At 44.1% G+C, this 27,559-nt stretch overlaps 1 protein-coding gene across 2 annotated transcripts in view; it reads left to right on the top strand.

Moving 5' to 3' along the window:
* The window catches only part of ankfn1b (ankyrin repeat and fibronectin type III domain containing 1b), a 107,037-nt gene that overhangs the window by 74,535 nt on the left and 4,943 nt on the right, over positions 1-27,559 (top strand). For both annotated transcript variants that reach the window (XM_070991349.1, XM_070991350.1), the window contains 14 exons: positions 11,494-11,713; positions 11,916-12,123; positions 15,392-15,589; positions 16,342-16,455; positions 16,623-16,720; positions 17,829-17,919; positions 21,100-21,207; positions 23,606-23,705; positions 24,087-24,219; positions 24,426-24,545; positions 24,704-24,919; positions 26,039-26,205; positions 26,312-26,462; positions 27,329-27,497. In XM_070991349.1, coding sequence (XP_070847450.1) covers positions 11,494-11,713; positions 11,916-12,123; positions 15,392-15,589; positions 16,342-16,455; positions 16,623-16,720; positions 17,829-17,919; positions 21,100-21,207; positions 23,606-23,705; positions 24,087-24,219; positions 24,426-24,545; positions 24,704-24,919; positions 26,039-26,205; positions 26,312-26,462; positions 27,329-27,497 — 2,093 coding nt within the window. The remainder of the gene's footprint in view (positions 1-11,493; positions 11,714-11,915; positions 12,124-15,391; positions 15,590-16,341; positions 16,456-16,622; positions 16,721-17,828; positions 17,920-21,099; positions 21,208-23,605; positions 23,706-24,086; positions 24,220-24,425; positions 24,546-24,703; positions 24,920-26,038; positions 26,206-26,311; positions 26,463-27,328; positions 27,498-27,559) is intronic.

The raw sequence follows: 27,559 nt of genomic DNA on the forward strand, positions 1-27,559 counted from the left end.
GCCCTGCGCCAAAACCCTGAGTACAATGGAGAGGCAGCCATGTATGTCGGCCAAGCAGTTTTTATTTCCCATAACAGTTCCCCCGCAGTACGCCTGGAGAGGAAACTCTATACATAAGTACTTCAACATCAACGTGTAACGTAGCATTCGGTACTCAAACCATATCCACTTCATAAACGAGAGTTGAAATTTGAAAAAGTGCAGTTGGTACCACAGCAGTAAGTGTTTGACTGTGATATGTGTGGTTATGCATTGTGCGCTGGAGGATTTAAATCCTCTCCATCTCCATCCCCTGAAGGCCCCTCTGCTCTGCCTGGTGCCACCCTGTCTTCAGGGATAACTCGGAACTGACAGCACTCTTAGAATGACGTCTTAACTTCGACGTCAGGAGAGAAACCAGTCTCCCCTTCCCGTAGTGGATATGTTAACACACACACACACACACACACACACACACACACACGCAGTGTGTGTGCAGACTCATGTCTGCATGTCTGATTTTCTCCTTGATATTCATGCTCACACACATCCATGAGCAAACACACATTGTAATAGTTAGGACTGCGTTGAGTTGGGTGTGTAAGGGGGAGTGAGGGTTACCAAGTGCTAATCCTTATGAACTGTGCACAAAGGGAATAAAAAAAGTAGAGAAAATCACCAAAGTCTTAGTGGAAAAAGAAGGGCAATGCTCAAGGGGCCCGGGTGTAAAGTGGTTTTGGACAGTGTGCCACTCGCCTCATTTGGTTCTAATTTGATTTAATATTCCCCCGCTCTTTCTTTTTCATCCTCGCTTGAGATTTTTCTCCTTTCTTCTGCGGCTGTGAGCTGTCAGTTCAAACGAGACGGACAAATGAGGACGTTAGAGATCCCTATAATTTTTCTCTTCAGAAATTCTGATCAGAACATACTGTTAAAGATCACTACAGGGAGGGCCTGGTTCCTGTGTGCGCTGGAATGACCGACATTTTACTTCTGCTTTGTGGCTGCATTAAAATGATATTATTCTTAAAGCATATTTAAACAGAAAAAAACTTTGACATGCATAATGTTATACTGTATAAACTAGATGTAATGTTGGGCTAGAAGGTAATTTCTTTCAGTGTTTCACTGAAAATACAGCAGAAATAGCAGAGTGTTTTGTTTGACTTCCTGCCTTTGTGTCTTTCCCACCCTTGTAATTGCAGATTTGTTTCACCTGCAGCTCGTTATCTTTCCCCCTCTTGTGTGTTTAGTCAATGTTTGCCCTCTTTCAGTTGTCAGGTTGTCTTCTTTGTTCCCTTGTCCTGTGTTTGTTTCCTGCCTGTGCCTTACCGGTTTCTTATTAGTTTGGTAATTTGTATTTCTTCTTTGTGTTTTGAATTTTGCCCCTGTCTGCTCCTGCAGTTCTTTCCTTGTCTGTTTGGTGTGTGTGCATTCGGCTTTGGTTATGAAAGCTCGCTGCACTGCTGAACTGCACAAACATTTTCATTTTAAATCAGTTGCTACAGTTACTAAGATGCCATCTATGCATGCTGGCATGGCATTCTTGATCTCTGATGAATAATGTGAGTCTTGCTAAATGGACCTTGTGGTGATATTTTTAGTGCGTCCAGCAGAAATTAAATTTGTGCTGTTTGGTGACACTCAAAAGTATAGTTTTTATTGACAAACCCTTGAGGATGTGGGAAACATTTTTACCAGAACAAAACTGTTTATTCATGCTGTTTCAGATGTCCTGTGAAGTTCGTACTTCAACTGCTTCTTGGCCTGCAGTATTAATTTGTTGAGACTGGGTTGTTGGCCAGATGAGACCGTGGATTCCAGTCCACATGAGAGAGCAGAATTTCTGCTTACCTCTCTGCTTTTGGACAGGCCCAGGGTTATTCTTTCCTACACAGAGGCACACACGTACACATGCACTCACACATAAACAAACACAGACACACAATCCCACTCACATGTGTGCCCGTTCACAGCTTCAAGCAGTCACTCAAAGATTAAGTAAAGTAAGTACATACACACATATGTGCTATCACCGATGTGAACAAACATGAACATGCACAGCTTTTGACATGCACACGCGCACACACACACAAATACATGCACTCAAATATTTACACACACTCACACACTGTGTTCCTGATTCTGGATGCTGTGGGCTGCACTAAGGGAGATTTATGAGGCTGGCTCCCTCTTGTCCTGTGTGTCTCCGACTTGATACTCTGGTTTCCACTCCAAACCTCAACTCAGCACACAGACACAGAGAGACAGGGGGTGGGGATGGAGGGCAGAGAGAGGGAGGGTGGGAGGCCGAAAGAGAGAAGTAAGGGGGTTGTCAGAGAAGACTTAAATAGGTAAGAAGAGGAGATGAGGGGTGGAGGAGGAGAGAGTGAGAAAGAGATTCAAGTACATGAAAAGGCAGATTGAAAAGATGATGGAGGGAGACAGCAAGAGTGAGTGATGAAGAGCCTTGAATGCTTGACTATGGAGTTAGAAAGAAAGAGGAGAGGGAGAAGTTACGAAATAAAGAGCAAGGGAGAAAAAAAGCCAGTTAATGTAGTGTGCCTGTGTGTGTTTGTTCTTGTTTGTGTGTGCAGAGACAGCCAGTGGGGTCAGAGGGTTAGCGTGGCTCCATGTGTTGCTTATAAGCTGATAAAAGTCAACCGAGACTGGGGAAACTGCACCCCTCTGCCTACTTTTCTGTGAGTATGAGAGGCTTGTATGCGGGGTCAGAGGCAGACAGAAAATCAGCCTGGGACCCAAGAGGCTTGCGGTTTGAAACTAGTCTTGGAAAATGGTTTACAGATTGAGATAGGAAGCTCAGGTAGTGCAGACCTCCACACCCACGTCAGTGTACAATGGAACAGAAGCAGTGTGAGAGCCAGTAAAGAGCTCTGTCAATCCACAGGAATTCTTTGCACTTTCTTATTTAGGATTTTTCTTTTCCCACTTCTAACTCAATCAGCTGATGGTGTTTCCCCCATTTACCTCACCCAGTTGATTATGCCCCTGCCTCTGTTAACCAACCAATCACCTCATTGCTGTCAGGACTCAAGATCCTCATAGATTTCCATCTGAAGGCTCACGTTTCTTCAGATGTTCACTACCACAAGCATCTAGACGCCATCAAGGAATGTTCCCATGACTCCCTCCATAAGAAATAGTGATTTCACAGTGGGGTCTAGTTTCTAATTGTCATGGATATGTACAGTAGCTTTTTCTATATGCTTCAGCCATGTCAGATATATTGATTTGATTAGTAACAGTCTATACCTTCCAATATTTTTGGATTTAAGTCAATGCTCAATAGAGCATATATGAATTATGGGTGTGTGAGTGTGCATGTGTACATGGGTGTGTTGTGTCTGCAGCCATGCTCGTGAGTCCACACACACTGATGTCAAACAAGTTTGTGTTGTCATGTGTGGCACACCGCCACCCGCTCCACTCTACAGTATGCATCCATCCATCCATCCATCCATCCATCCATCCATCCATCCATCCATCCATCCATCCATCCATCCATCCATCCCTCCAATCAGGCAATCAGGAGTGTATATATTTGTGTGAGCACTTTATCCCTTTTTTTTTTCCCTTACAAAGGATCTATCACCATCAGGAGAATAACCCCCACCCAACCACCTCCCTCCATCCCTATCCCAGATAAACAGCCGTGGGACTTTAAACATGGCGCCCGGCCGGCGTGTGACTGAGAGAATGGGCCAACTGGTGGCTTCAGTGGCCCGGGGTCGCCCCCACCCCTCTTCTCTCCCTGGCTGGGTGGGTGGCATATGGCGGCCCAGGCAGGGACCCCTTTGGTGTCACACACACACACAAACACTGAGAGACACACAGAAGGCCTGGAGCCACCCAGGCTGGGCCCACGATCGCCGTGGGAGACATGGTGTCACCAAGCCTCTGAGGAGAGGAGGGGCTGTGTGTACGTTTGCGTGTGTGTGTGTGTGTGTGTGTGTGTGTGTGTGTGTGTGTGTGTGTGTGTGTGTGTGTGTGTGTGTGTGTGTGTGTGTGTGTGTGTGTGTGTGTGTGTGTGTCTGTGATCCCACCTTGGAAGCAACGCCCCCCCCACTCCTGAGAACGTCGGCCGCTGCCCGCCACCACATCCCCATGGTGACTCCGCTGTTGTCTCTGCTCATCAAAATTAGAGAGATTTACCTCTGCGTGCACACACAACACATGCACACACACAGAGCCAACAGGTGGCAGGCCTTGCTCGGCACAGCAGGCCCACTTCAAAGGTTAAACATACAGCGGACCGCCCACTCTTTCTCTGCCGTTCTCCCAAGGGAGAGCGAGAGAAAGTGAGAAGATGAATAGAAGAGAGATAAAGGGCAGTATGAGTGTGTCCATGTGGGAGCATGCTGTACAATATAGCATGTACCTGGTGTCACTGTGTGCACACAGCTCACACTTCAAAGTGAGTCACATGTGAGTTAAAAGCATAAGTAAGAACAGAATGTCTACAGGCCGGCCAGGTCGCGTACTTTTTGACTGTGACTAATAGCAGATGTGAACGAAGGGACCCGGGTGCCAGTGATCTTAGCACAGATTTTAGCATCACAATCATCCAATGTTCGAGGATTTTCACACACAGATAAGAGTAGCCCGGCTCTCTCAAACAGATATCACCTCAGAACAACTGTGCAGTGTGTGAGATGCAGAGCACCATCTCAGCACATCCAGCTTATCAAGAAGAGGATTGTTGAGGCTACAGTGGACAGTGGATTACCAAAAGTAGAAGACGTCATAGTGGAAGAATATTTTCTAGATGGTGTAAATCTGGTGCAAACAAAATAAGCCATGGCTTTATCCTTGCTGGTATCAGTCGTGCTGTCTGCTGCCTGTGGTGCAACAGGCTCAGTCATGTTTTCTCAGCATTTAAGAGCCTGCAAGTTACCAAAACAACATCATTTGAATACCGCAGTCCGTGTTAGTAATCTTGCTGATCAGGTACATTGCTCCCAGGCCATTTACCACTTTTCCAGTGCACATCTGGTAGAGTAATCCATCTGCATCTTACTGTGTAGTCACCTCTGGGATAAAGTGAAAGGGGATGTTTTTAGCAAATGTACACCACTGAAACCCTGACACACTCGTGCACACACCTGATACACCCCTCAATAAAATTTCATCGTTAAAGTATGCCCCTAAAGACTCGTAAGAGTCACTCTCATTGTCTTCTCAGCCATAAAATGACGTGAGATTCCACTAAACGGCGGAATGTATATGCATGCGCGTGTTTTAATATGTGAGTGTCTGCATTTGTTGTGTTGCCAGGCCAACTCAGTGTGTGTGTGAGGGGCTGCAGGTCACAGTGTTGGCCTGGCCTCATGTTGCCTATAAGCTGATAAGAGCCAAATAGAGAGGACGGATCTATGAATTCTCTCTCTCTCTTTCTCTCTCTCTCTCTCTCTCTCTCTCTCTCTCTCTCTCTCTGTACGTCCAGCAGCCTGCCTGCTTCCAGCCTGTCTGGTGCCAAGACTCAGATTTCAGAATTTCCTTCTACAAGCCACATTTAGAGCAGCCAGCGTACTCTATGTGCGTGTGTGTGTGTGTTTGTGCAACTTTCTCCTCTCGCTGTCTGCCTCTCTGACCCCCACCACCCTGCTTTCTGTGAGCACTGTCCTTCTGGTGCCGCTCTTCACCTTTTCTACGTCTCTCTCTCTCTCTCTCTCTCTCTCTCTCTCTCTCTCTCTCTCTCTTTCCCCTCTATCCATCTCCCTTCCTCCAGTTCTTTGTTTGTTTTATGGGACTTGACCTACACAGACAACCAATGCAATACATGTCACCTAATATGAATGGTCATTTGTGCCTGTGTGTAATAAACACGATTAGACACACATTAACATGCGGCAGAGATTTATGTGTTCTCGTGGCAATAAACTAACCTTTGTGAGGAGTTTGGAAAAAGGGGGGTCCTGTTAGTACACAGCTGACCTGAGAGACCTTGTGACATGCTGCAATGGCATAGGATGGAGATGGGGTGTGAGATGGAGCAGAGGGAGAAAGGTGGTAGAAAGGGAGATGAGAGGAGGAAAGGAGGCAGGATGTGTTAAGGAAGAAAAGAAAACAGAGAGAATCTAACAGATTTTTGGCACAAAAGAGCCTTATTGGACACTTTCTTTGCCTTGAAGCTCTTTGGGACAAATATGGCTGCATAAGCATCCATTTTAGTTGCATTTAACATTATTATATTGTTGTTCTTCCATATCAAAATATCTTTCTTCGTGCTGCTGCAGCTAATTTGAGCAACAATCCCTGTAATGTCTTTCTCTGGCACCTACATTGTCATGCACATATGCACACACACACATATAACGTATACCCGTGTGTGCAACACTACGCAACACAACACAAAGTGTAGCTTTAGACTGTTTCTGCCTGTGTGTGTGTGCTGTGAAGAAATTTTCCATTGTTTATAGTTTAGATTAACGTTATCTTTATTTATAGATGTGGGAAGCTCGGGCCAAGAACATTTTTTTCTGCTGACATTCAAGTTCCCATTTGTCTTAACCATTCCTACATTACCCAGTCAGGCTGAAAAATTAATTGTTTTAAAAATAGTGGTTTTCCCTTAATTTTTTCCCCAAGTTGCATCAGCAGATGTCAAGAGTGGGCAACATAACATGAGAGGCAAATCCAAAATGTGTGTGGGAGAGAGAGACAAGAAGAGAAAAAGAATAGAGACATAGAAAAACGTGGGAGGGACAACAAAAATGACACCCAAAATGAGTCAGAATCAAAGAAACTTCACTGGTGATGCTGAGAAAGAAGAAAACATGTATCCAATCCAGATCCTGATAAAACTGAACCCCCAGACCAAGACATGTGTCTATTAGCATGGATGATTTCATTGGTACCTCACCAAGATGGTCAGATTTGAATTTGGAAATCTAATCTTATTGACAGTTGAGTCAGATGTGTGCATGCGTGCGTGCGTGCGTGCGTGCGTGCGTGCGTGCGTGCGTGCGTGCGTGTGTGTGTGGTTACTCCCGTACTGTTGACAACAGATTGGATGGATTCATTCTTTCTTACATTTCTGACCATGTCACTTCATCAGACTAAGCAACACTTTCCACTCCGCTGTCAGTTTGCAGATTTGCTTTGAAGAGAAAGATTTCGCTCTCCTCCCTGCTTTTATGGGCTGTTATGTGCATACATGCGGCTGCCTCTTAGCTTGCACAGAAATCTCAGAATTTCTGCGATACTGGAAGCAACAATTTGCTTTTAGATTTTCCAAAATCGCAGGTCTTTCCCATCTTAACTTTCAGTCAAACACTCACTGTCTAGACTCCATCTGCATATTTTTTATGTAGTCTTTGTTTACATGTGACTCACTGTCTGGAGAACTAAACTGTTTGCGTAAACAGGCTGATATAACTAATAAAGCGGATGCTGTGTGTATGCAGTTTGGGGGTGTTGATTGTTTGTTGGGCTGATGCAGTCTCACTGTAGCAGGCTGGCTGTATTTGATGTGGGATTGATCGGGGGCCAAACATGGAGTCTGGCTTTTGCTAGAGACTTTGGTTTCCCAGAACAACTGCTTCCTGTTTCCCGAACCCGGTAAAAGTGTAGTGAATTGTTGTGTGTGTATGTGTGTGTGTCATTAGGTATGGGATGTCTTTGAGCTTTGATCTTTGGTCATTTATTCAGATTAATGTAGCAGTGGTAGATCAAAAGCAGTGCCTGAGATGATGAAGGTGTTGATGATATCGTCTACATGTCTGGTATGTACCACTCATACGCCTTGAGATTTTCATTCACACCCCATTTTTAACTCACTGTAACATAAACGTAACATTTTTTTCAGCAACAGCCATTCAATGAATTGTCATTTTCTAATTACTAAGGCTAAAAGATGAATCAAAATATTATCAAAATCGCACTATGACCAAGTGGAATATCCAAATCATGCGATCAGCAATTTTTGATAAATGAAATCCTCGTCATTTACTTGATTTTTCAGTGAATATGATATACAAGACTTACCATTCCCACTAAAACCATGGCTCATATCGCAGTATCTGCCAAAATAATCAGAATATGATTTTTCTGCATATTGTTCAGACCTAATGATTACCTCTCTATATGGTAGTATTTATTCTTAGTGGCGGAGTCCTCCATTCAGGCTCTGGATTCAAATTGTCTTCCTAAGTGTGAGGGACAGGAAATGATGCATGCATGTAATCCAGCTCTCCTAAATGCTGTATCAGAGCTGAATTTCTGTACATGTCCCACAAGTGCACTTTTAAAGCAGCTAGCAAAAACACAGGGTGGCTTTTATTCTGAAGCCGTCGCAGGAAACCAAATTTGTCGCTGAGGTGAGTCTTTGTTATTTATCAAATATGCATCTACAAGCTATGGTCATAGATAGATATTGCAGGGAGTAATGGAACAAAAAGGAACTGTCAGAGTGAGCTGTTGGATGGATAAGATATCAAAATTGGTCATTACGGTCATCATCATGGTCATCAGCTTACACTTCTTGCTGAACACATGCTCTTTCTAATAAACTCTGTTTTGCACTTGGTTATAGTATGATTTTGTACTGTCTTTTCTCTGTCTTTCATCTTTCTCTGGGGGAGAGGGCATGTCATTGGGGAATGACATCCCAATCTCACATGTAGGATGCAGCATCTCTTTGAAAGTAAAGACACACACACACACTCACCCCACACCATGCTATACACTCTCTAATGTCGTCAGAGAGTGATGGGGCACCGTCCTGCCGACAGAAAAAAGTTGTCTGTTCCATCTCAGGCAAATAACAATAAGCCTGGGGCTGGATTCCAATGGGCTTTCTCTTTGAAATGGGATACCGGCACACGCATTACAAATATATCTCTTGTTTTATCTTCCGGGCCAGGCCCATGGAAAAATTATTCCAAATACCTGCCGCGCTTTATCTGGAACCCTGGAATAGGTTAGGCCCAGCCGGGAACACGAGGATGTCTAAAATAAGGCCTCTATTACGGGATGGAGTGGAGATGGATGGGACAGAGCGGGAAGGGACGGGGATCGGGGGTATTTTAGGTGTATCGCCCTGTGAAAAAGGGCTTGTTGCGGGGGCTTGGAGCTGCTTTAAAGTCTACTATGTGGGCCGCTGTCAGCTGTTGTACAAACTGCATGTGTTGGGGGAGGGTTTGTGTGTGTGTATGCGTGCTCGTGTGGGCTCACACGTCCATAGCGGAGCGGGAGTATAAATAACATTTTTCCTACAGATGTTCTCACCTTGACAAATCTGTTCTTGGCCTGTGTGATACTTCTTGGCATATGGCATGATGGCCCAACGTAACTCAACCTTTATTTACTTTCCTCAACCTCTCCATGCCCCTGTTCAAACCATTGCTTTTTAAGAACAACATTTGCATTTGTGGTATTTTCCAGAGTGACTGAAAATAAGAAAGGATTTCTCAAGGACTTGAACACGGCACATGGCCACAGGCAAACTATTCATATTCAAATTTTGATCTTTTGGTTACTGCAAAGTCCTCTAATGAGTAGTTCAGCAAATGCTTAAAGATGTAACCTCTCCCATTCAAATCAAATATGATAATCATCTTCATCGCTTTCTTTTTTATCAACGTTAAAGTAAGTGTGGGAGCTTCTAGTGGGGTGCTACTAGAACTGTCTATTCACAAAGACTCCTTGATTATAGTCATACTGCAATAAACTTTGTATTCTGAGTGAATCAAGACAAGAAGAGAGGTGTTAGAAAGAGAACGCAGGAGATGAAGGGAGGGAAAGGAGAGGCAGTAAGGAGATAAGGGTGAAGAGCAAAAAGCCTAGAGCAAAGGGGAGGAATGGAGCAGAAAAAGAGAGAGGGGAGAAGCTGATAAGAGGAGGAACAAGTTCATAAGATGTTCGTAGAGGAGGGAGGAACAAAAGGTGAGAGAGCTGTTGAAAGTGCCTCCTTGAGGAATTCATTTATCTCTGTGCTTCTGTTTGGTGGGACCCATCACGGAGTCTGTCACCATCGCCTGTAGAGTCCTGCTGACATCTCCTTCAGCAGTTGAGCGTGTGTGAACACCAAGCACCAGACTTACCCCAGAAACACAATGTCATCTACATAGTTCCCATGGCAGAATGAAGAGGGCCAGCATAGTCCTCATACCAGTGATGCCAAGAGATGCCGGGACTTTTAAAACTTAAGAGAGACAACGTTACAGAGCGGCACTGGCAAACTGGCTACCAGGCATGGATGACTCATATGGCACCCATTGAACTGATAATGCCAATGTGGTGCCCATCTGGCAGATCAGTGGTTCTGAGCCAGGCGTTTGAACCCCCTTCCCAAGGATGCCCCTTTTCATACCCAATCATGATCCTATCACCTGTTACCAATGAACCTGATTGCCTGTGGAATGTTCCAATGGAATGTTTTTGGAGCATTCCACAACTTTCCCAGTCTTTTGTGGCTCCTGTCACAACTTGTTTGAAATGTGTTGCTGCATCAAATTCACCATAGCCATATATTTACAAAAAGCAATGAAGTTGATGAGGTAAAATATTAGATATTTAGATCAAGAAGGATTAGCAAGTAAACAAATTCTGTTATATTCATGTGTTACACAGTGGCTTATCTTTTTTGGGATAAGGGTTGTAAAATATCTTAGATCAACTGTTTGCCTGTGATTGGGGGTCACGAGTGGGCATTTCTTTGTTTTAAGGGGTCACAAGCCAAACGTCTCGACAGCCACTGCCATACATACTGTTAAATCAACACTAGGCATTAAATGCGTTTCAGCAGTTGATATGTGGAGCTGATGTAGATGCAAAGTGAGTCGTGATGGCTGGACACTTGTGGCAACAGTATTGCCACATTCAGCCCTATGGATTTCTGGTGCTGTTCTGGAGCCACAATCTAAACCTGTTTGCTGAATAGCCTGGAGAGTAGAAAGCAGAGCAGCATTGATTTTAACCACAGTTTATAAGTAACAGTATCAGTTAAAGGTATGCAGGATTTTCCTAAAAAACAAACAAAAAAAAACAGTATATGGAAACGATTCCTCTCAATCATCACTCGTAACTCACCAGAGGCGTTTGGTGATGTATTTATCTGCCTGTACTTTCTTCTTATTTTGCTGTGGTCGGGACATTTCTCCTTTGGGCAGTGGGCCCCCAGCCAATAAGAGGTCAGGAGCTTATTTCAGGTTATTGTTCTTTGTCCCTCCACCATTGTAGAGCAAAAATGCTTTTTTGACTCATAGCAACAAAAATTTTAATTATTAATGTAATGAGGCAAGTTTGCTCTAAGCTTAAGAGAAGAGAACAAACTTTTTTTAATGCTTTTCTGATCTTATTTATGAGCTTCCTTCATCTGTTCTTTTGGCCTTGCACCTTATTATTTGTCTGTGAGGGTGCAATAATCTTTAGAGATGTACACTCTTACAGTGGGTTTGAGATCAAGCCTGTGCTGAATCAAATGTCATATTGCACTCTTTTCTCTCACCCACAGTATCCCTCTTGTCTCTTTCCCTCCAATCTCTCCTCCAGGGCTGACACTGCCAAGATGACGCAACCCATGAGGGGGGACCAGGCCCACCAGCCGGCCCCGGCCCGCAAGTCGGCCAGCCTTTCCTCACCAAGCGCGGCTCGCCGCCTATACCGCAACTTGTCTGGAAAGTTCCGTGCGGGCACCAACCCCCCTGCCCTGGAGGACAGTGTGGTGTTAGGACGGGGAGGAGACAAGGAGAGGCTGCGCAAAACCACCATAGTAAGTCAGAGAGAGAAAGAGAAGGAAAAAATAATAAGCCCAGGAACATCGTAGTCTAAAAATAGCCAGGGAAAACATATAGAGTTGGATAATATGAGAACCTCAGGTAGTAACGTGATACACCCACCCATCTAACTGTTGTAGAGCAAGACAGAAACATTCTGCATGTATACACTTCATGTAAACTTTCTTTGTATCGCAGTTCCAGAGCAATGAAGCGTTGTTTGAAGCAGTGGAGCACCAGGAGTTGGACTTGGTACAGCTACTTCTGTCCCAGTACAGTCTGGAAGAGTTGGACCTCAACACACCAAACAGTGAGGGCCTCCTGCCCCTCGATATTGCGATCATGACCAACAACGTGCCCATGGCCAAGCTGCTGCTGCGAGCTGGTGCCAAGGAGAGCCCCCACTGTGAGTAGAGGAACACCACGTAACAGTAGTACCTACCCGGTCACAGCGGGTGGAGGACATGGTGCTTTGTGCTTCTGATGTGAAGAAAACTCCTTTTAGCACACTTGCTACAAATTTATTTCTTCATTTTACTGCATAGCACCAACACCCACGTGCTGGATTGTGTTTATTTTCTGTGACTGATTAGCACAAAGGAGTAAAACCCAGAACATATTTTAAAGTGAGGTCACACAAAGGTGAAAAAATACTTTTAAGCCTGTTGTTACAGTCCATGCAATTGCACAAAGATAATCACTTCATAAAAGCTCTATTTATCTTTTATTTCTCAATAAAATATTTCAAATCTCTTCTGGGGTCATCTGTACTCATAAGAGCAATTTTTCTCTCATGTGGTCAGTCTTCTATTAATTGTATTTTTTCTTTTGACAGCTTTTCTTAAAAGAATTTTGGCTCACCTGCAGGTGAATCCCACCATAGCAAATGCTACCTTGGCTTAGAGCAGGAAGCAAGTTGATTTGCCTGATCTTTTAGCCAATCAAATCTTGTGTAATACGTGGAAAAGCCAAAGCTAGTTGTCTTCTGCCAATCACAACTTGTACCGTTTACAAGTTATGATGTGAGTGAGGCCCAAAACCACATCTCTCACTTACTGACAAATGTGGAACCATTTTTTTTTATTTTTTATATGGAGATTTCAATCTTTAGGAAAGCTCAGAACTGATACCAGACAGGGTTTGTTTGTTTTTCAATAGTCACTCTATGGGAATCAGCAACTGTTGCTGTGGAAGCCAAAGCCGCTGTCACGGCTACATCAGCTGGCACCAAAGCAACAACGCACACATAACTCATAACACAATCTCTCATCGTGCATACCAGTAATGCATTCATCCACACACTATTGACAAACTCACACATCACTTTCTGTTTTCTGCTGGCAATGAAAACATATTAAAGGGGATGAAGGGGTATTAATAATGATGCAATATTAGTCATCTTTGTAAGCACTTTTCACTGTCTGTGATCTGCTGAGCCTCTGCTCCCTTCCTCTGTTAATGATTAGAACTCGCCAGTACGGCTCCTAGGCTGTTTGTGTTTGTACTTGCGCGTGCGCACACACACACACACACACACACACACACGCACACGCACTTCTCCGGAGCTGAGCCAGACGTCTTATAAAGGTATCATTAAATTGAAAACACTTGAATGGAAAGTGATGTTTACTGAAGTTTGCTCTTTGATTGTGCTCTCTCTCCAGAGCTCAAATAACTCATGTGAGGATGTGTGTGTGTGCGCGCCTGTCTGTGTGAAGCCTTAAACAGACAAAGAAAGGGAGAGAACAATAGCACATAAGGAAAGTAAAGGCTCGCCTTCTGTTTCGATAAGCATGTACTAATCAAACTCCATCTGAGGAGAATTGACATCAAAGACGCTGCAGACTTTTCACTGAGCTTTGAAAGGAATTGATTCCGATGCGTATTAATATAGCCATGCTTGACTCTATTTTGTGTGGTTAGCAGAGAGACAGACAAAGGGCAGACAAAGACAATCAAACAAATTCTCAAAAGCAACTTCATATTCACATTATAAATCCCTCAGTGCCTCTCAGAAGGACAAAGTCACTTTAATGTGCCGTGGAAGTCTGCAGCCTTGATGTGAAATAAGGACAAATCAAGACACACGTACACACTGGTGACAGCATCTGGACCAGTTTCTAGGCCTGACAGGGCTGGAAATGTAAATCAAAAATGGACCTTCAACAGTTATTTCAATCCAAGTCCAAGGATTCACAGCAATAGTCCTAAACCTAACCTTAAATCTCAACTCCAACCTTTGCATTGGCTGTCTTAAAAGTGACAAACGGCCTTGAAGTCTTCACACAAGAGGCTGGAGAGAACAGCAAAAGATTGACACCCAGAAGAGACACTCAGATTCAAAGAGAAGCTCACAGCCACTGCGGAGACACAGAGAGAGCCGCAGAATTAAACACCCAGATGGACATTTTGACACGGAGCTTTAAACTTACTGTCAACAGTGGAATCTAACGCTCAACAGTGGAATCTACAATGAACAAACACAGACCACACAGACTAAACACAGACACACACCAGCCCCAAACACTCCAAGAATGACCAGCCACCAAAGAAGAAGTACAGTACAGCTACTGTCCTTCGTGACCTGAGCAGCTTTACATTACCTGTTCTTTTCTTTTATTTAGAGTGATCTGCACACGTCAGCAATTTCAAGTGCAGTTGGATTTGAATCTTTGATCTTTGTGTGATGCCGCCACCAGCCACTATCACTAACCGCACGGCCATGATTTGAATATTTTCATTGGGTGTTACATCTCATCTACTACACTGATGTGCTTTTTGTTTAAGTAAACATCAATGTTCATTGTTTTAGTAACACCCAGAAAAACATTCCTCGGACGGAGGCTGTGTGAGCCTGCAGTATACGATAAAAATAGATCAGTTATACACATTTTTCCACAGGTTTTGCAGAAGAATACTTTTACAATGGCAGTTTAAAACGATGCCTATGTAGGTTCCCACCATTTTGTGTTGCCTTATAACCGCATATGAAAAATACCCCTCCTTTTCTTGCCCCTCTCGCTTTCATTGCCACATTTTCTCTGTCATTTTCGAGATGATGTCATCCCTAAAGAGGGACTGCTTAGTTAAATGAAGTTTATTGAGGAATCTGCACAGCATTTTGGCAAACAAAGACATTAAAAAGAGCCATCTGCAAAAGCAATTTGCAACATTGCAGGCAGAGAGTTTCTTGCCGTATCAGTGTAGCTGTGCACATTGATGAGGCACGTGACAAAAGTAAAATCAACACTATTTACTTCTCTAATTGAGCTGATAGATTATTTTGTTGCGTGTTTTGTTCCTGAAAACATCCACAATGGTATAGTTTGACTGGATTTAACAGTTCTTATCAAAAATGTGATGCTTATACAAGAGAATTTTATTTTAATTAAGAATTTTCACTGTCGTCAGTTTGCAGTATTTTGTGTTGACCCTTTGAATCTTGGTTGGAATAACAGAGCACTCAGATTTATAGTTCGGCTCAGCTTTGAGCTGTATTTACCAGCTGCCTTTCTTTGTGTGTGTGAATATAAAAGCGTTTTTGTGGATGTCAAAGTAGTTTGAAATAATGGAGTCACTTTAACATGTGCCGACATGTAATGAAACTCTTCTTTTAATACAGTATGAATGCACTGACCTTCTCTCTCTTGCTGTCTCTCCCATGCATTTCTTAGTTGTGAGTCTGGAGGGCCGAGCAGTGCATTTAGCCACATTGGTGCAGGAGGCAGAGCAGCGGGTGTCAGAGCTTCAGGCCCAGGTTGGAAGCGAGGGTCCTGCTGACCGGGAGGGGTCTGACCGGGAGAGACAGCTAAAGGCCTGGGAGTGGAGGCTCCGACTCTTACGGCGCATGCAGACGGGCTTTGAGCATGCTAGTAAGGCTTCGGGATGACTTTGATGGTTGTTACTTACATCCTGGGTTTTCATTTTTGCACCCTTTTACTCTGCTGTCTGGGCTGAGTTAATGGCTTCCACACTGGGGAGCCTGGTGCACGACACCGTGTGTGTCTGTGTGTGCGCAAACATAACACGGCTGTATTCCTGCTTTAGTTTTTATGGGCATTTCATGACACGCTTAGTGGCAGAGTAGTCAACCACCCCCTGAAAGCAGACACACTCACGTGCACACACTGCTCCCTTCAACCCAAACCAATCTGCACTTGGATAAAAAAAAAGAAAAGGTAAATTTTTGTAATTAGACACACTCACATGGTTTGATGGATAAATTGATGAGTGTTCTTTATGTTTACATAGTTACGTTCGCAATCACAACCAGTGATGTCATTGCTTCTTTTGAGTGTCATTTGAGTTGACATTAATTTGTGGAGATGGTAGATGACAAATCCAGCGTTGTTGTCTTTTCCATCCATTACTGACTGTAAATTGCTTCAATTTCACAAGCATCCATGACTTGACACTTTTGAAACGTTTTCCACCTCTGCAACTGAGCAATGCATTGTGCAACAGACCAGGAAGACTAAATGATGTCATCACAGTCAGCTGCCAAGTGCATGTGCTCGCTCCATTATAGTGGTTTTAACATGGAGTGTAGGATCTTCATTTGCTTTTTACCTGTCCGTCTCTGTACTTATTTACTTGCCATCTTTCCGTCTGTCTGCCTATCCAGACCCCCCAGAGGCTCCCAGTGTAGTTCGCCTGTCTGTCAGCAGCCGCACCAGTCTAAGGGTGGACTTCCAGGAACCTCTGTGTGTCAACTCTGCTGTGGTTACCAAGTACAAAGGTCAGCCAAATCACATTTAGAAACAACTGCTTGGTATCACAATATGTAGACCTGGTGCTAAATGAGATGTTAAAGCTAAAATATATTCGATCCCAATTTATTTATTTTTTAAGGTATATATTGAAGATGCCTAAGTTAAAACATATTTTGTTTCTGTGTATCTGCAGTGAGCTGGAGCAGTGAGCCTTCACTCACTCCTTTACTGGGGGAGATGGTGGTGGAGGACACCACTCTGCTACAGTGCAACATCACTGGACTCACATCTGTAAGTTGTGCCAGAATCTCTGTCTCCACTGTGTTATTGGTGGTCTGTTGAATTAGTTTCTTCAGTGAGATCATTCAATCCGGAAGAATCCCATCCAAAATCCCAAATAACTGAACTAAATCTCTTATATGGGATGCTGTCAAAAGTTAACCAGGAGCAGCTCCACTGACAATAAATTTTACAGTTCTCGTGAGGGTTTACTCGTGTGTATTGTCCTATCCCTGCAGCCTTGTACAACACACCATTTTCACCAGAGTCTCTCAGAACTACCAGATAAGAAGGATACAATTATGCATTATCTGCTCGTTTATTTCTGACAAAGCAACACAAAGAACCACTAAGCTCTCGCTTCTCCAGCTGTTGGTGCTGATGGATAAAAAATTTAAAAGCTATTCTCCCACATGAAGGCCCCTGATATTAGTTCCATGCAAGCTTGAGGCGTTTGCTTAGATGACATTTGAAGGCATTTCCCATGTGCCTCTTTGTTACATACATCAAACTCCACACACAAGTTGTAGTCACCATCAATCCCAAATGGACCTGCTAACAAAACAGTTTATTTGTTATTTGTTGAAAGTCGTGGCGCTTGACCATTCATAAGCAACAGTTGTAAAACAGCCTCCAAAATGATAAAAAGAGCAGCTTGGTAGCCTGCCACCTGATTTATGTTTGGCATTTTTAAGCGGGCATGTTATTGTGTGACAGAGCACCCCCTCCACCCCCCCACCCCCTTTAAGACCCCTGCTGCCAGCCAAAGCTCACTCCTTGTCACATGACAGGGGTCAAGGCGAGGTCAGGAAGTGTCGGCGGCTGGTTTGATTGATCTGGCTGAGAAAGGAGAGACAGAGGCCTGCTGTCTGCACACTGGGCACAGAGACAGACAGAGCTTCAAGATAGACCCTTCACCCACAACACACACACACACGCACACACACACACACTGAAATGAAGACAGACAGGGATCTAACAAGAGAGAAACAGATGCACTGAACCACACACATACATATGTATACATATGTGGTTTACAGACGCTGTTCTTTGGGTTGTAGCTGTGAACTATACGTGTGGCGAGCTTTTGCCTTAACTGCTATGTGTCCTGTCCTTACAGGGGACCTATTACTATGTCCAGGTGTCAGCCTACAACATGAAGGGCTGGGGACCTCCACTAGTCTCCACCCCTGCCTGCGCTGCACCTTCCAGTAAGTCTCCATCATGTGCAAGCATATGTATATGTTCATGTGTGTGTTTGGCATTAAGCAAAATACAAAACAAGTTAACAACCAAACAAGAGCCCTGAAGGGTTTTGGCCGGCCTCACTAAATTAACACCAGTGCAAAATAGTTTCAACACAGGACTTGCGTGTGTGTGTGAGTGAGTGTGTCTGTGCGCGCGTGTGCGTGTGTCTGTGCATGTGTGTGCGTGAGAGATACAATCTCTCTCGAGCTTTCCCACACATAAAGGGACTTGGACAATCGCATCATTTCACATCCACTCAATCGATTTGGTTATTCCAACGTCATTCTGGCGTTGCTTTGACATCATTGGGGGGGTGACAGCTGGACCCTCCTTGGCCAGCAGGCTGGGTGGGTTTTGGGACCCCCTCTGCGGACGTCAGTGTGTGTAACCATAGCCTCAGGATGGTGTTTGGGGCTGGCTGGCAGAAGAAGCTGTCTGGGTTCAGCCAAGAAGTTAACCGTGAAGTCATGTGCAACAACAGCTGAGGTGTTGACTCACCACAGCAGCTCTGACCCTCTCTCTCCCTTTCTCTATCTATCTATCTATCTATCTATCTATCTATCTATCTATCTATCTATCTATCTATCTATCTATCTATCTATCTATCTATCTGTATGTACCTATCTATACTTGAGTCTTTCTAATAAGTTACAAAGGCCACATTGAGGACTTTGAAATGTTTTCTTTTGTATATAGTTTTTACGTTTGGCTGTATAGTACAAGATTCCATTTGGTGGTTTGTCAGTAAAGGAATTCATTTGTGTGAAGTAGTTAATTCAGTGTATTGATTTATGAGATGAGTTTCATCCTTGCTGTTTGCATGCGGCATGTAAAGTCTGCACAGTTGGTACAGACTTACTGTAAGAGAGTGAACATAGGTACTGTGATTTTGTGCGTGTTGGCACACTTCGGGCACATCTGGGGAACACATGAACATGTTTGTCCTCATCAGCACACCGTGTTTTTCAGCAAGCATGCGTGTTGTGTGTGTGTGTGTGTGTGTGTGTGTGTGTGTGTGTGTGTGTGTGTGTGTGTGTGTGTGTGTGTGTGTGTGTGTGTGTGTGCGTCTTCATTTTAGGAGACTGGGCTTTCCCTCTCTTTTTTTTTCTAGTGTCCACCTCCCTCCCTCCCTCTCTCAGAGCTAATTTCGATGTTGCGTGTTTGTGTTTTCCATTTGGGCCTACCACTGGAAATATTTGCATGTCTGTGCTGTAGCACGCGGCGCGGCCCCAACAGTGGGGGCCTTATACCGGGCCGTGGACGCCCATTAAAGGGCCCGCTTGTCCTGTCGGGACAGGCACCTTTCCGGGAATAGAGCTCACCGTGTTTCAGCCCCACGCGCCCTCCGGGGGGCTCCAGGAGAGGGAGTTGGGGTGGGGGTGATGGGGGGTGGTTGATGGTGGTAGGGGGCGGGTTATCGCTGACACATCCTCCAGTGAGCAAGCAAGGATGCTGACTTACTAACACAGAAGGCAGAAGGTGCCGAAGGATCGTCTTCTGCAGAGCTGGTCATCTATGAGGAGCGTCGAGAAAGTGTGTGTTTGTCATACAGCAAACAGAAAGTTTCATTGTTTTTGTGATGGTGTGTTTGTAAGTGTGGCTTTATGACTGGGAAGGAGGAACACAAAGAGACGCAGGGAGGAACAGAAACAGTCAGAGACAGAGGTCATATCACAATAACTGTACGTTTTGCTCTTGGAGGCGCAGCGGGATGTGTGTTGTGTTACTTTCCTCACTTTATGTCACTGGAGAAGCCACCCTATGCCTGTGTGACTGGGTACATGTGTGTCCGTGTGTGTGTGCATACTTTTCTGAGCCTAAATATGCACAGAGCAGTCAGTCGCAGCGGTGCTCAGTAAGTCTGTCTGTCAGCCAACCACAGCTTTCTCACACTGGGGTGGGTGCTGTTTCCTATCGTACACACACTAGACCTGTTTGAGAAGCAGGCCGTCTCACACACCTCACACTCTTACTATTGGAAGCCTCAGGAATAGGGCCAGCCCAAGAAATTTTTGGGGTCCCAAGCAGAATTTGATTAACCCCCTCCCCAGTCCCCAGACTAACCTTACCTAGAGTCCCAGTGGTGTGTGTGTCAGCATTGTACGGTCATACTATAGTAAAATTGTCACATTAGCCAACTATAATCGAGATGACTGCTATTTTTACCACAATTAAAATCATTGAAAGAAGGAATATTTTGTGCATGTCATAACTCTGAGTGTGATTTTGAGGCATGCTCCGAATGAACAAACTTTCTGTAGAAGCTCAAACATGAAGTCCAGTTTATTTTCATCTAACCAAAGTTGTTGCTTCATAGTCCACAGATCCAGGTTCACTCATTTCTAATAAACCAAATAATGCTGATGAGATCAAACTTTCCACTGTGGACACAATCTATGTGTTTCCCCAGGGGCAGCTAGTCCATATTATAAATCTTACAAGGCTTGCACATACAAAAACAAGTAAATGACTGACAGTAATCAACACTTTTGCAATGTTGAAAAAAGATAAAATGCGAATTGGGCACCCGTCCAACATCTGGTTTGGAGCAAATAAACTAGGCTACAAGAAGCATAATTTTGTCATACATTGGTGTTATATGCTACGTCGCACATGGCTGTAATTGAGGTTGCAAATCTGAAATAAAACCCAAAAAGAAGAAAAAGACAAAAACCACCTGAAGTAAATTTTTAGAATTTTGTTGTTTCCATCAACCTTTTCTAATACCATACTTCAAAATGTACATAAAAGTATGGAGATGGAAACATGGCTCTTGGCCATGTTAACAAGTAGTTATAGTGTTATCATGTTATCTTAGTTTAGCATGTTAGCATGCGAACATTTGTTAATTACCACTAAAAGCAAAGCTGAGGCTGATGACAATGTTATTACTTTTAGAAGTGTCCGAGTATTGGACAAATTAAACTTTTGACCTGCTGATGGTGCTTCTTGGGAGGTTAACGTTATTACAGTTCAACATGACGGGAACATGATTGTCTTTTCCCAAATTTCATGATAATCCATCCAATAGTTGTTGAGATATTTCAGTCTGGATCAAAGCGCTGGAATGACCAACCCGTGACAGACAGACAGAACATTGCATGGTCACTTCTCTAATATGTCTTTCTTACCTCTGTCTTCAGGTTGGAGGGATATCGATGGCCGTGCTCCACGTCAAAGAGGCCAGAAGGAGGCACTAGACCAGCTACTTGGACAGATAAAGGAAGCTCACCGCCACTGCGTCTGCCATGGTAACAACAACTTTTTGAGGGATTTAGTGGGGTGTTCACCTGAAACACTAAACAGTAATAAGAGAGCCTTGTTTGACATGTTTGTCTACCAAGTTTGGCAGTGGTAGTGAATTGATGTACTCATTCAGTTACATATGAACACATGTTATATCATACTAGACGTTTTAAACTGCCAATGGGTTTAACTTTGGAATTACACGCAGCAAATTCTGAGGTAGAATAACAGCCTTGAGACTCATATTCTTGATCCTAATCTTACGATCATTTTTAGTACATATATCAGTTGAGGTTAAGTGCTCAAGCTGAAGTGAAATGCACCCTTCGCTGTGGTATGAGCGTCTGACATTAACCCGAGCCTCTGTCGCTTTCACTACACCCATCACAAGTTAAAAAAACACATCTAAATTTTTAGCCACCGTCTAGTTCATGTTTCAGAAATATTCTTGGCGTAAACAAACATGAGCAATGGATGGTTCAGCTCGCAGGTGTAACACGTCTCACTAATTGCCGTGTTTCATCTCACCTTGACAGACACTTAACAATCTCAGGCATGACAACTACTTTGGGGGCCTTACACCCTAAGACGGCGTGCCACCTCAAAAATAATACCCTCCCCTCTGTCTCAACAACCCCACAGCCCCTTATGCGTCTTTCCATGACTCAGCCCTTCCTCTGCTGAATACCTCTCTCTCTGTGACAAAATGCAGATCAACTTCTCTCACACTCAGCCTGTTTATATCCCCAAACACTGCTGGCTGTAAGCTGGTCCCATAAGTGTCAAAACCTGTCCACACTGACTTTTTTACATGACAGCAAACTGCATTTAGCATTGAGCAAGTTGTCTCTCTTTTTCGTCACACACCCACACGCCCAAACACACTCACCCACTTACTATTGTCCACTGTGGCCAGACCATATTTGCAATAAGGCGAGACGCAATATAATAGTCAGTATTGAGTGGCTCTTGGTTCGTCAGACGGCGACTGATGGAGCTTGAGAGTTCAGACACGGTAGCCAAGGTGGCGTGTCCCGGGGTCATGTTTGTTATTCCTGTAAGAGACGAGTCCTGGGCTGGAGTCGGGAGAGGGCATAAATTAACACTGACTACTGCCACCAGCCCCCCACCCCACCCCCCACACCCCCACCAGTCGTCCTGTCTACTGTCCATACATATACACACATAAAGATAGACAGGCGCACACATAGATACACATGTACGTGAACGGACACAAATATTCAAGTACATGCTCCCTCTTTCAACCCTGACTCTCTCACACATGTCCATGTACGCACCCCCGTCACAGCCCGGCTTATAGCCCACGCCACATTCTCCCTCTTGTCCAAACACTATTAATTAAACTGTGAAAGAGGCCTTGACTAACACAGGCACCCCAGCAGTCGGCTCTACTTGTCTGTCTTACTCAGTGTCAAACAGGGACTGAGGCCAGGAGGACTGGAGCTGAACAGACTCGCGAGTAAAGAGAAATTTGGGGAGGTGAGAGGGGTCGAGGGGTGCTGTTTTTTCTTCTTACTCCACCTCAACTCGTCCACCTGAAGAGAAAATTAGTTATTTTCGGGTTTTGAATGGGGGGATTTATTGACTTTAAGTGGCCTGGGGCTGGAGTAAGATCACCTGGGAGGGGAGGAGAGGGAATCTGCGAAGGGTTTGGGACTCAAGGTTTCTAATGAGTTGGGTTGGTGCGTTATCTCACCAACAGGCGCCCACACAAACACACATATATATATATATATACACACACCTCCCTCTTTCGCCTCCAACCCCCTCCAGGCCCACTAAAAATAAACATGTCCCCACAGACTTAACTGACCTCCCTGTCAGTGAGTGGCAAAGGGTTAAGACACATACAGACACACATACACAAATTACTACAGCTCCTTGGCTCCACGCATATGGCTGTAGCTCAAGACATGCCATGCTCCAGCAGCAATAGTATATGCAGGTAAACACACACATGCATACATATACACACAGTTAGTGTCCCTCTGGGATCTGAGAGCTAGTGGTTCCCTCAAGGCCCATAGTCTGCTGTTGGCAGCCAGCATGACTGTCAAATGGTGCCGCACCACTGGAGCGCATGAAATGTCGAAAAACATTCCACTCCGACCGTGTTGTTGGACGTGTCAGGTTGGTTGTCAATTAGGTAACGGCCTGTCACTGGAAGAGATGTTTCCAGAGTTTGTCAGGCCAGAGGTATTCACTGGCGTTAGCGAGAAAATCAGACGACCAATCAGTCGCACTACAGTTTCTTACCGGTGCCTTGACTTTAAAGTACCGTGAGTGTCAGAATATTCATTCAGAAGAAGTAAATTAACTCAATTGTTCTGTTGCTGTGGAATTAACAAAATCCCTTCTTTTCTCTCTGTCTTGTCCACACAGAACAGTGCAAAGCTCCATCACAAGGGAGGAAGCACTCAGTGTCCAAAAGCCTGCGCCACCTCTTCCAACCAACCAGCAAATTTGTTAAAAGCTTGAAAAGGTCCATTATCTTTTTGCACAGATATTTTCAATCGCTATTCATTTAAGAGAGCACACATTATATCCCAGTCTGAATATTAAATAAGGTACTGACTGTGTGCCATGACTGTGTGATCGTTTGCATGGCAGCACCAAGCTCTGAGTCTAATTATCACATTTTTAATATGTGATTGTTTTGATTTTTCTTAGTTTGAGAACGCACCCTCAGCAAAATGCAAATCAAAAGAAGCTTTGATGCAAGTCCATCATACCAAAGCAAAATAAAAAAAAGCTTGATGAATAACGCCTGGTGTGTTGTGCGATGTGCCATTGTGATATTTGCCCATTCAGTGCTGTGGTGCTTCTGCTCTGACACATGTACTGTTTCTGTGTTACTTTCCAGAGGTCTCTATCTGACATCCATATTCTACAGAGATGATAGCGTGTTGGTGACATCAGAGGACCAGATTCCGATTGTGGAGGTTGAAGATTCCTACTCCACCTCCCTAATGCAGGACTTCCTCTGGTTTACTAAGGTAGACTGACAGACGGAAAGGAACAGAGTAAAAAAGATAGATAGGAAGACACATCCAACAACAATATAATTCTCAGACAATTGATCACATATGGCAAACTCATTAGTACAATATTTAGTAAAATTCAGCTGTAAACAGAACAATAGATCACAAGTTGATGGTATTTGAAAAAAAAGTTGTGTGTGTGCATCTTATCTATTTGCCAGGTGTCGTATCTGTGGGAGGAGATTCCCTGGCTGCAGCAGTGTCTCAGTCCTTCCCAGTCATCCTGTTCGTGTACTCTACAGACTCGACTCAAGATGCTGCAGGCTGTCTCCCAGCTACAGGTAGTACAATGCTCAGAGGACTTGACCTCAACATCACAAACTACTGGAACTATGGTTTTGTAATTGAAATTGGCAGTCTTGGTAACCCTCCTCTGATTTCATCCTTCTGCTCTAAACAGAGAGCAGCAGTACAGTTATTTTCTGATGTCTTTCCTCAGGGAATGCTGGGTACCCAGGACCTTGGTCAGGTGTATTTTGAGCCAATCAAAGACAAGCATGGTAATGCCCTGCTGGTGCTCCTGAAGGACATGAATGCCTGTCCCAACCTGGATGGGGTTCGCTGGACGCAGCTTTGCAAACTCCAGCTGCAACGCAAGTCCATCTCGTCCCCTGAAGAGCCCACTGCCTTGGACATGCTTCTCATCACACTCCATGTGAGTCCCACAGGAATAGGCGGGCAGCGATTGGAAGTTAGTTTTGGAAAATTGGTTATTTTTTGTTTTTGTTTTGGAGACAGGCTGCTTCCACAGCAGTTAGGAATAGCAGGAGGGTTTGTCAGCAGCGGTTGTGGTTTTTATCAGGATCATTCTTTGCATTTTTTGTTACCCAGAGATTTAGCAAGATGAAACAGTGTAGCGTAAGGCACTTTGTCAACAACAAAATCAACCAAAGGTCCTGGAAAACATTTATTTATTGGTATCACTCTAATGTTCTTAAACTCTCATTCACAGAAAAGCAGTAAACACGAGGTTGAAACAATGGGACTGTAAATTGCAATGTGCTTCCAATTATGCGTGCTGCTTGTGCAGACATTCTTTATTTAGACAACATTAATCACCATGACTCTCCTCTTCCATTTGCCACCTTCTTTGCAAGGACACATGCTGAATTGACTTGCCATCAAACTCATTAAAATGCCACATGGCAGGTCAAATATTGGATCCATGCCAGCCCAACATGAATGTTAATCAGCTGCTCATTCAGGCGGTGGAAATTTGAAAGTTGCATTTAAATGTCAGCATTGTGGGCGTGATGATGATAATCTAGCTAATTGTTGTTGTTTTGTGTTTTGTAACTAATGCTGTGTGGCTGTTTTGTTCAGCGCGACCACAATCTGGAACTAGACCACAAGTTGATTTTGTCTACATAGGCCGGTAAACTTGATACCATTGTTGCAAAGCTGTTTTGTCTCCAGTGTAAGTTGGTTTGGCCTTGTGGTTCCAAAACAATGGTGGAGACTCCCTTTGGCAAAACCACATTTCACTGAAATATTTGTTTTGTGGCCAGTTATGAACAAATTGTATGATGAAATCCATAAAAATGTGCTGATGGGCTATTCTGCAGTGCTGACTTCCACTTTGAACATGTTGGAACAACTTTAAACTGAAGTCCCTCGAGGACTAACAATAGCAAAACATGAAAACAACATAATCTAAATGAATGTGAGGATGCTTATGGAGACAAAATTAGAATCAGTGTCACCACACGTTCAACCCCAGTCGACACTACTGCGCCGTCTTCTAACTTAGTCTCTGTCCACCTGCTGTTCCCAGGAGAAGCTGGCTTATCACAGGCGGAGCAAGAAGATGTTGTCCCCAGGCTTATACCTGGGCTACCTGAAGCTGTGCACATCTGTGGAGCAGATCAGAGCACTGGTGCCCCAGAAGCTGCCCAACATCCTCTGTCACACCAAAATTCGAGACAATAGCAACGTGTCCAGGTGGGGATTTGTGCAACAAAACAACAACAACAATACCTGTGATATGTATTGATGCGCTGTTTGTAGCATTGCTATGAATGTGTGTTCGACGTGTGTGTTGTGTTAGAGAGGAGTGGCAGTGGCTGCAAGCTCTCAGCTCTCTGGAGGAGTCGTTGGAAATGGACCATGAGGTACAGAGTGCTCCACATCGCCTCCTACAGGACCTGCGCAGTGCCATCAAGGATCTGATGGCACACATCAATGTCCCTGGAAATCAGGTTCGAGTTAGGCCGTAGTCAATCTGAAACTGCGCGCAACTTTCTCCATAAGCACACAAGGCTTGATAGTGAGATTTGAAACCATTTCCATTTAGTAATTTCATTACCAAATGCAAAAAAATTTATTTTGAGTATTATTTGATTTTGACTGATACCATGAAATCCAGTAGAAACTATCCAGCCAAGTTCCAGAGGAAGGCAGTAGCAACAGCTCAAAGCAAAGAAAATGCTTCCAATGGACGATCAGCCAGTTCTGGTTAGACCACTAATTCTACATGATCTCTGCAAAAGAACATGGTTTGAATTCCAGCACAGTGGCAATCATTGTCCATTTGGCTTTGACGTTTTACCACCCACTATTCCATCTAGGACTATACAGAACTTCACAGCCTGCAAAGATGTACCATTAACAGTTACATGGACATATATATTAACATACACATGGATAGATTAGACTGTCATCAGAATGCAGAACTGAAACCAGAAATGTTTGTTTTCAGTGAGGATGGGTGTTTAAAAAAGGTTTAAAAGCAACAAATATGCCTTTCGCACTTACATACTTTTACTCTTGACCTGCTCCACAAAAGAGCCCAACAGTGTATTAGTGATATGCTGTAACCCCCAATTACAGCAAACCATGCAGTTGCCTTATTCCATACTTGTCATTCCACTATTGGAGTTGGAGCCTCAAGTTCTGCTTTCAAAATACCTTAATGAGTGAAAACTGACTTCATGGTGGCCCAGCAGTCTACACTGTAACCGTGACCTTTTGAAACCCCAACCCTGAACAAAACGAACACTGCATATACACAGTATTAAAAAGAGATTTAAGTGGATACTTAGATCAAGTCTCTCTATGCATCTAGGCACAGGATTTCCGTATCTACAGCCAGGAGGTGTTGGAGTTTGGGGACAAAGTGTCCTTCCTGCTCCTCCTGCCTCCTTCAGATGAAGTGTGCACCGCTCCTGGTCAGAATAACCCGTACTCCCCCCGTTCTGGCTTCCTCACCCTGCCCCTGCAGATCTTTGAACTGGGTCAGTATATCAGATTTTAGGCAGAAACGGGTTAATAATCACACATGTTCTGCATTATGTGA

This window comes from Chaetodon trifascialis, chromosome 21 (genome assembly GCF_039877785.1).
Source record: "Chaetodon trifascialis isolate fChaTrf1 chromosome 21, fChaTrf1.hap1, whole genome shotgun sequence".
Lineage (NCBI taxonomy): Eukaryota > Metazoa > Chordata > Actinopteri > Chaetodontiformes > Chaetodontidae > Chaetodon > Chaetodon trifascialis.